Here is a 10258-nt window from a genome sequence, read left to right as displayed (position 1 = left end):
GTCCAAAGCCTAAGAAAAGACCATGTTTCAAACTGAGGAAACTAAAATAAGCTAGTAAAACTCAGAAACCATTAGACCATGGTACCTGGATGGGCCAAGTAGATATTTTATATTGGAAAATAATGCAGTATTGCAACACCAGGTAAATTGAACTTTACTAGTCTTTGTATATGTATCATTCAGAGATGGTAGGAATTAAATAAGGGCTGAAATGAAGGCTCTGACATTTTATAGTCCTTTTATTTGGCTGTATTAAGATGTGGTTTTAATCAAGTAATGAAATAACCATTCCTGGGCTTCCCTGGTGGCACAGTGGTTGAGAGTCCGCCTGCCGATGCAGGGGACATGGGTTCATGCCCCGGTTCGGGAAGATCCCACATGCCGCAGAGCGGCTGGGCCTGTGAGCCATGGCCGCTGAGCCTGCGCGTCCGGAGCCTGTGCTCCACAACGGGAGAGGCCACAACAGTGAGAGGCCCGCGTACGGCAAAAATAATAATAATAATAATAACCATTCCTGTTTTCACTCTCAACATTAAGGAAGTAATTCTGAATACTATACTTTGTGGTTAACGACACAAAAGGCAATTCCATAGGTCAATTATCTTTTGCTTAAACCAATGGCTTCCCCCAAGAACAAAGAGCAGCAAATCAAAGCAGCTAATCGCTGTTACACTCAAGAAGATTTCATTATAAAATGCAACATTGTCATTACAGTCACTTGAATGTGCCACAGTGTACAAGTAATAGATCCTAAAGAACTGGTAGGGAAGGAAGCAAATAAGAATGACCCCTATAAAAAACAGGTTTTTCAACTGGGCCCAGAACTCCTGATGGGATAGTAAGGAGTGGTGTAGAGTCCGCACCATCAACACAATGATGATGCTCTGGAGGACCAAGAGAATCACTGCAATAACTATGACAATAATGGCTATCAAATAGTTGATGACTTGCACATATGCGTGAGCAAGTTCTTTGTGGAATTTAAAACAGTGGTGTTTGTCATAACCCTCATGAATTCCATACTGAGAAACAACCAGGGGCACCACAATGATAATCACCAGTAGCCACAGGGCAGTACTGGCAGCCACAGCATGCAGTTTTCTGTAGAATTCCACTTTGTCCTTGTGCTTGAAGAAGATGAGGTACCTGATGACTAGGATCACAACGTAGAACAGGAATGTGAGGTACATGTGGATGTGCAGCATGGCGCTCACAAATTTACAGAAGGGCAACCCAAATGTCCAAGTGTGCTTGATGAGGTAGGTCAAGCGAAAAGGCACTGTCAGGAGAAAAACACTGTGGACCACCACCAGGTTAATGACTGCTGTGGTGGTCACAGACCGGGTGTTCATTTTCACCAGCAGGAACAAAATGGAGATGATGCCCACCAGCCCTCCAAAGAGCACTACGAAGTAGAGCCTGGTTAAATGGGGTGACCTTATAGGGTTATTGCAGGAGGAACTATTGTGGTCAGCCATACTTCAGGAGTCACCTGGAAGAGATAAAGCACCAGTGTAACTAACAAACTTCCAGAATTTTGTTCATATTTTGTTCACATTGCACTGGCAATGTGACTCTGTCATTTATCTGTTTACATGATGTAAGCTTTATGTGCCTTAAGAATGAAGATTATTGTCATATGCATTTCTGTGTACTCTACACTGAAAACACAGTTAAGTCATTGATTCTTGACCTTTAATGGTTAAAGACCTCATCAAGAGGTCTGTATATCTACACAGTCAGAACTATTTGCATAAAACTGATTACAGACCATTTGAAGCTGATACATGGATACTATTACTGTAGCAACCACTGGGGGGAAAAAAATCTTAAGATGGACAGAAAGCTGAATGGATGCATTAAATATGCGGAATATTTTTTTTCTTTTATGTATCATTATAATTCTCTAATTCCTTCCAGCTCATCAGCAAATGATCCAAGAATATTTATGCTTAATTCCTTTAGGATACTGATGAGTTTGGCTAAAAAACTGGCTAAATCAAGGCAGCAGCAAGCAATAGGAGGGTATATCTGAATTTCTCATCACAGTTATATTATCATCTAAAAGTGAGACCTTGGCTAAGTTCTTATCATGGGCCCCACTGAGAATATAGCATGTCTCCTAATTCTCCCATTCCCCCACCTTTAAATTCATATAAGAACCACTATCATTTTTCCTCTGGACTCCTGAAAGATCCTTTCCCTATACAGTCTTGGTCCCTTCTAATTATTATCCACATTCTAATTTATTATTTACTAATTAATAAATATAGTAAATAATAAAGATGTATTAATCTAAATACTTATTAATCTTTAATCAGGTCACCTCACTTTCTTATTTAAATTCCTTCAATGGCCTCCCATTTCTTCTAAGGTAAAAATCAAAATTCTTGCATGTTTAGAATGTTCTGAGTTGTGGCAAAATCTGATCCCTTGAGACCAGATTCAAGAAATAATCTAGAGATGAAATTGACAGGATTTGACATGAGTTGTATATTGGGAAATGAAGGGAGAAGTGTCTCATTCACTCTCAGATTTCTTACTTGAACAACGGGGTGATAAGGGGTCTGTTTACTGATACCAGGGAAACTGAGGCTCAAATTTAAGGAAGAGCAGTAGTTGAATTATGCACTTCATAATTATGCACTTTGTAACACGTTTGCAATTATTCTTATTCATTTTTTTTTTTTTTCTTTTTGCGGTATGCGGGCCTCTCACTGTTGTGGCCTCTCCCATTGCGGAGCACAGGCTCCGGATGCGCAGGCCCAGCGGCCATGGCTCACGGGCCCAGCCGCTCCGCGGCATATGGGATCCTCCCAGACCGGGGCACGAACCCGTATCCCCTGCATCGGCAGGCGGACTCTCAACCACTGCGCCACCAGGGAGGCCCTCTTATTCATTTTTTAATATCTCTTCATACAATCAAACTTACCTAGCAATAAAAATGAACCAACTACTGATAAAATACTGATGAATCAAAAAAGCATTATACTAAATCATGTATTCTCCATAGGGTAATATTGTCCCCCAAGGGGGCAAACGTTTGTTCTGGAGGTGTGCAAAATCTTACTTTTACTGTATAAAATACAGATATACATATAGTACATAAACAGACAAACAGTATATCTGTGGTATTAAAATTTCATAAGAGGGAGAGAGATAATTAGGGAAATAGGTCTAAAAAGGCTCTTTAGAAGGGCAATAATAAAGTTGAGAACACTATACTAAATAAAAGATGCCAGCCACAAAAGACTACATGCTGAATGATTTCTTCTTCTAAAAAATCACAACTAATGTGACAGATCAGTGTAGCTCAGGGCCCAAGTTGCAAGGGAAGGGATTAACTTCAAAGGGGCATGGGAGAATTTATGGGAGGATGGGATGTTTTATATTGTGTTGGTTACAATTGTAGTTATTTGTCAAAGCTCATTGAATTGTACACTTAAAATTGGTGAATTTTCTTGCATAAAACTTATGCCTCAATAAGACTAATTTAAAAATAATAATAACCTGGCCCCAGAGAGCCTCTACTTTCCTGGATATGGAATAGAATTTCCATGCAGCCGACCTTAAAGCTTGCCTCATGTTATACTGGTTCTGTGTGATGTGTAATCTCTGTACTTGCCTTTTATTTTTCTCTGTAGAAAAGTAGTTCCATCAGGTAAATGTGAAATTATACCATGTTCATATCTGAATCAAGGATGAACGTGCCACCATAAGTTCTGCTCATCATTTTTTCAGCTATTTACCTAGAAGGACCAGCTTCTAAAAGAAGAAGAAAATATGATCAGTTGCATATCATCTGTCTCAAGTCCTTCCTTATCACCAACTGCCATGGTCTCTCTCTTTCAGATATAAGAAGCTCATGTTAAATCTCTTCTATGTACCAGGTACTACATGAGATGCTTGCCTGAACATAGTCTCATTTGACCCTCAAAGCAGTCCTGTGTGTTGTATATGTATCACTATACTGATTTTCAAATGAAGAAACTGAGCCCCAGTCTGGATATCATTTGCCAAGTTCTCCAAAGTCTCTCTCTCACACACACACAGACACACGCACGCACACATGCATGCACACACACTCCTTATTGTAAGTCATGGAGAAGCACATTGTGCATCTCCTAAGCCCAAGCTTCTACATATTGATATAAGAAAGAAATTTGGTTCTACTCACATAGCTGTATGCCAGTATATCTTAAAAGCTGCTTTTCCTTCTTTTTTTTTTTTTTTTTTTTGTCCGTGCCATGTGGCATGTGGGATCCCAGTTTCCCCAACCAGGGATCAAACCTGTGCCCCCTGCACTGGAATCACTGGACCACCAGGGAAGTCCCTGTTCTTCCTTCCTTTTGGATTTCTTATTTTCTTATTCCCTTTACTTAGCTTACAGCAGATCCCATAAGTTAGCTCATTCAACATCCATTCTAACCTTTTCTGGTCTGCCAGAAAATTTCTGTACAGATTTTTTGCAGTTATAGTGGTTGTATGTGACCTAGTTTCTGCTAGTTTGTTGCACTACTGCAAAAATTAGAGGCAAAGTGAAGGATATCAATGTGTAGAGAATTTAGATCATTTAGCAAGACAGTAGTAGAAATATCTGGTTGCTCTGGGACAGCAATGGCACAGGTCTCCAGAACTATACATCATGGATTTCAGGAAGCAATAGTTAGTCAGTGATGTTTCTCCTATTAATCCCATGGTAGTATTGAATATTTTTCTCTACATGGAGCATGTCTTTGTAGCAGCCAAGCCTGGTTCCCAGACATTCCATGATATTCTGTAAACTGTTACCTTCTAATAAACACCTTCTGTTTAAACCAGCTAAAGTGGGTTCTAGTGTCTGCAATTAACAACCCTGATATACCCGGTTAATTCCTATGATCTTTTAAGAATCAACTGAGGCATCATTTCTCCCAGGAATCCTTTCCTAATATGCATTCTCAATTCAGATTGGATGTCCTTCCTCTTTTGTCCCTTGGAATACACCAACCATGCTTAGCTCTATTATGGCACTTATCACACAGGCCATAATTCAGTTCTGCCTTCCAAACAAGACTGAGCAAGGAAGAATCGAGTTTTCCTTTGTATTCATAGAATCTAATGAAGTTATTTAAATTAATGTAAATATTATTATTGAAAACTAACATACTTATAGTAGAGTGCCCCAATATAAGTATACATTTCAATGAATTTTAACATAATAAACATACCCTCACTGAAGGTAATCACTATCCTGACAACTAAAACCACATAGTAGGTTTGTCTACTTTGAATTTTATGCAAACTCAGTGTCGTTTTTTTGTGTGTATCTAGTTTAATTCACTCAACAGTATGCTTTAAGATTCATTCATGTGTATGGTTTTATCTTACTTAGTATATTGTGTCATTGTATGAATATTTCACAATTTATCCAATCTATTGTTGATGGATAATAGTGTTATTTCCACTTATAGGGCTATTATAAATAACGCTATAAACCATAAGCAAAACAAAAAGACAGCCCACAGAATGGGAGAAAATATTTGTAAACAATGTGGCCCACAAGGGATTAATCTCCAAAATATACAAACAGCACATGCAGCTCAATATCAAAAAGACAAACACCCCAATCAAAAAATGGGCAGAAGATCTAAATAGACATTTCTCCAAAGAAGACATACAGTAGGCCCAAAAGCACATGAAAAGATGCTCAGCATCACTAATTATTAGAGAAATGCAAATCAAAGCTACAATGAGCTATCACCTCACACCAGTCAGAATGGCTATCATGAAAAAGTCTACAATCATAATAAATACTGGAGAGGGTGTGGAGAAAAGGGAACCCTCCTACACTGTTGGTGGGAATGTAAATTGGTACAGCCACTATGGAGAACAATATGGAGGTTCTTTAAAAAACTAAAAATAGGGGCTTCCCTGGTGGCGCAGCGGTTGAGAATCTGCCTGCCAATGCCGTGGAAACGGGTTTGAGCCCTGGTCTGGGAAGATCCCACGTGCCGTGGAGCAACCAAGCCCGTGCACCACAGCTGCTGAACCTGTGCATCTGGGGCCTGTGCTCCGCAACAGTGAGAGGCCCGCGCACCACGATGAAGAGTGGCCCCCACTCGCTGCAACTAGAGAAAACCCTCGCACGGAAACGAAGATCCAACACAGCCAAAAATAAATAAATTTATTTATTTTTTAAAAAACTAAAAATAGAACTACCATACGACCCAGCAATCCCACTCCTGGGCATAGATCCAGAGAAAACCATACTTCAAAAAGACACATGCACCCCAATGTTCATTGCAGCACTATTTACAATAGCCAAGACGTGGAAGTAACCTAAATGTTCATCGACAGATGAATGGATAAAGAAGATGTGGTACATATATACAATGGAATATTATCAGCCATAAAAAGAGTGAATTAATGCCATTTGCAGCAACATGGATGGACCTAGAAATTATCATACTAAGTGAAGTAAGTCAGATAGAGAAAGAGAGATGTCATAAGATTTCACTTATATGCGAAATCTAAAAAACGAACTTATTTACAAAACAGAAACAGACTCACAGACTTAGAAAACAAACTTATGGTTACCAAAGGGGAAAGGATAAATTAGGAGTTTGGGATTAACATATATACACTACTATATAAAAAATAGATAATCAACAAAGACCTACTCTATAGCACAGGGATTTCTACTCAATACTCTGTAATAACCTATATGGGAAAAGAATCTGAAAAAAGAGTAACTATATGTATATGTATAACTAAATCACTTTGCTGTGCACCCAAAACTAACACAACATTGTAAATCAACTGTACTCCAATATAAAATAAAAATGAAAAAAAAATAATGCTACTCTGAACATTTTTTTTAATTAATTAATTTATCTTTGGCTGCATTGGGTCTTCATTGCTGTGCTCGGGCTTTCTCTAGTTGCAGCAAGTGGAGGGTACTCTTTGATGTGGTGCACGGGCTTCTCATTTTGGTGGCTTCTCTTGTTGCAGAGCATGGGCTCTAGGTGCCTGGGCTTCAGTAGTTGCAGCACGCGGGCTCAGTAGTTGTAGCTCTCAGGCTCTAGAGTGCAGGCTCAGTAGTTGTGGCACACGGGCTTAGTTGCTCCTTGGCATGTGGGATCTTCTCGGCCCAGAGATTGAACCCATGTCCCCTGCATTGGCAGGCGGATTCTTAACCACTGCGCCACCAGGGAAGCCCTGAACATTCTTATAATGTCTTTTGTGAAAATAAGCATTTCTGTTGGGAATTTACGTAAATGTGAAATTGATGGATTGTAGGGTATGTATATGTTCAGTTTCAGTGAAAACCGCAGTTTCTGAAATAAATTCCCACTAACAGTAGATGAGAGTTTCAGTTGTTCCACAACCTAGAGAACATTCAGAATTTTCTGTCCTTTTTGTTTTTGCCATTGTAGTTGATATAGTTGTATTGCATTGTGGTTTTAATCTGCATTTACCTAATGAATAATAAATATGAGCACATTCATATGTATCTGTTGGACACTTGCATATCCTGTTTTGTGAAGTGCCTTTTGAAAGTCTTTCACCATATTTCTATTTGGTTGTCTGCCTTTTTCTTATTGATCAGTGGTAGTTCTTTATGTAGACTAGGTATTACTCCTTTGCTGGAGATATGTATTGTAAATATCTTCTCCCACTTTCCTTTCATTCTTTAATTGGTATCTTTTGATGAACAGAGCATCTAATTTTTGGTATTACCAATTTGTCAAATTTTCCTTCAGTCAGCACTTTCATGTTCTTTTAAGGAATCTGCCTACTCAAAAGTATTAAAGATAGTGTACTGTGTTTTCTTCTATTTAACTTTCTTTTTTTAATTTTTAGATATACGATTCATCTAGAATTGATTTTTTAAATATAAAGTAAGGTAAGAGACCATGATTATTTTCTCCATATAGATAACCAATTGACATGGAATTGGAAATACCATCCTCACCCGCACTAAACTGTGTCATAAATCAAGTGACCACATATGAGTCAATTTAGCCCATTTTTAGGTCTCCAGGATGTTCCACTGGTTTATTGATCTATACATGTGTGAATACCACACTAAATCACTATTGCAGTATAGTAAGTTTTCATATCAGGTAGTGCAATTTTTTTAGCTTTCTTTTCCTTAAGATCACCTGAGCTATACTTGACCTTCTGCATTTCCATATAAGTTCTGGAATCTGCTTAGAAAAACGTCTGGTGTTTTTAATGGATTTTCATTAAAATTGTAGATACTGATAACTTCAGATAGATAGTAATAGCTTTTCAATATGCCTTCTAATCACTGAACATAATATATCCCTCCATGTTCTTTTTTTCTAATTTTTTAATTATATATTTTTGAATTTTATTTATTTTTTCATTCAGCAGGTTATTAGTTATCCATTTTATACATATTAGTGTATATATGTCAATCCCAATCTCCCAGTTCATCCCACCACCACCCCACCACCATTTTCCCCCCTTGGTGTCCATACGCTTGTTCTCTACATCTGTGTCTCACTTTCTGCCCTGCAAACCGGTTCATCTGTACCATTTTTCTAGGTTCCACATATATGCATTAATACACGATATTTGTTTTTCTCTTTCTGACTTACTTCACTCTATATGACAGTCTCTAGATCCATCCACTCTGCAAATGACCCAATTTCGTTCCTTTTTACGGCTGAGTAATATTCCATTGTATATATGTACCACATCTTCTTTATCCATTCGTCTGTCAATGGGCATTTAGGTTGCTTCCATGACCTGGCTATTGTAAATAGTGGCTGTATCAGTTTACATTCCCAGCAACAGTGTTAGGGGGTTCCCTTTTCTCCACACCCTCTCCAGCATTTGTTGTTTGTAGATTTTCTGATGATGCCCATTCTAACTGGTGTGAGGTGATACCTCACTGTAGTTTTGATTTGCATTTCTCTAATAATTAGGGATGTTGAGCAGCTTTTCATGTGCTTCTTGGCCATCTGTATGTCCTCTTTGGAGAAATGTCTATTTAGGTTGTCTGCCCATTTTTGGATTGGGTTGTTTGTTTTTTTAGTATCGAGCTGCGTGAGCTGTTTATATATTTTGGAGACTAATCCTTTGTCCATTGATTTGTTTGCAAATATTTTCTCCCATTCTGAGGGTTGTCCTTTCATCTTGTTTATGGTTTCCTTTGCCGTGCAAAAGCTTTTAAGTTTCATTAGGTCCCATTTGTTTATTTTTGTTTTTATTTCCATTACTCTAGAAGGTGGATCATAAAAGATCTTGCTGTGAATTATGTCACAGAATGTTCTTCCTATGTTTTCCTCTAAGAGTTTTATGGTGTCCAGTCTTACATTTAGGTCTCGAATCCGTTTTGAGTTTATTTTTGTGTATGGTGTTAGGGAGTGTTCTAATTTCATTTTTTACATGTAGCTGTCCAGTTTTCCCAGCACCACTTATTGAAGAGACTCTTTTCTCCATTTTATATCCTTGCCTCCTTTGTCATAGATTAGTTGACCATAGGTGTGTGGGTTTATCTCTGGGCTTTCTATCCTGTTCCATTGATGTATCTTTCTGATGGTCTCCTTTCCTCTGCAGAAGCTTTTTAGTGTAATATAATCCCACTTGTCTGTTTTTGCTTTTGTTGCCTATGCTTTTGATGTCACATCCAAGAATTCATTTCCAAGGCCAATGTCAAGAGGTTTTTCCCCTATGTTTTCTTCTAGGAGTTTTGTGGTTTCAGCTTTACAATTAAGTCTTTAATCCATTTTTTTTAATCCATTTTGAGTTAACTTTTGTGTGTAGTGTAAGATGAGACTCCAATTTCATTCTTTTGCCTCCAGTTTTCCCAAGACCATTTATTAAAGAGACTACCCTTTCCTCATTGTGTATCCTTGTCAAAGATCAGTTAACATATATGCATGGGTTTATTTCTAGGTTCTCTATTCTGTTCCATTGGTCTATGTGTCTGTTTATATGCCAATGCCATACAATTTGCATTACTTTGTAATGTATTTTGTAATACAGCTTTGTATGGTAGCTTTGTAATATGTTTTGAAATCAGAAAGTGTGATGGCTCCAGCTTTGTTCTTCTTGCTCAAAATTGCTTGGGTACTCAGAGTCTTTTGTTGTTCCACATGAGTTTTAGGATTTTTTTCTCTCTGTAAAAAATGTCCTTGAGATTTTGACAGGGATTATATTAAATCTGCAGATCACTTATGCTAGTATGGATTACTATGAGTAGTAATTATAACAATATTAATTCTTTCAATCCATGAATACA

The 10258-nt window shown here is 38.0% G+C and overlaps 1 protein-coding gene across 1 annotated transcript; it reads right to left on the bottom strand.

Annotated features, from left to right (window-relative positions):
- Positions 1 to 369: 369 nt before the first annotated feature.
- Positions 370 to 1478, bottom strand: LOC309810252 (putative G-protein coupled receptor 141; the record flags this gene model as incomplete). The annotated part of the gene is made up of 1 exon (XM_082632215.1): positions 370 to 1478. One exon carries the CDS (start codon positions 1476 to 1478, stop codon positions 567 to 569), a length of 912 nt encoding a protein of 303 aa, XP_082488341.1. The 3' UTR covers positions 370 to 566.
- Between the last annotated feature and the right edge of the window lie 8780 nt (positions 1479 to 10258).

This window comes from Mesoplodon mirus (assembly GCF_964341445.2).
Source record: "Mesoplodon mirus genome assembly, chromosome: 9".
In the NCBI taxonomy this organism is placed as follows: Eukaryota; Metazoa; Chordata; class Mammalia; order Artiodactyla; family Ziphiidae; genus Mesoplodon; species Mesoplodon mirus.
The sequence above is the reverse complement of the archived record's forward strand: the minus strand, read 5'-3'. Positions and strand labels throughout refer to the sequence as shown.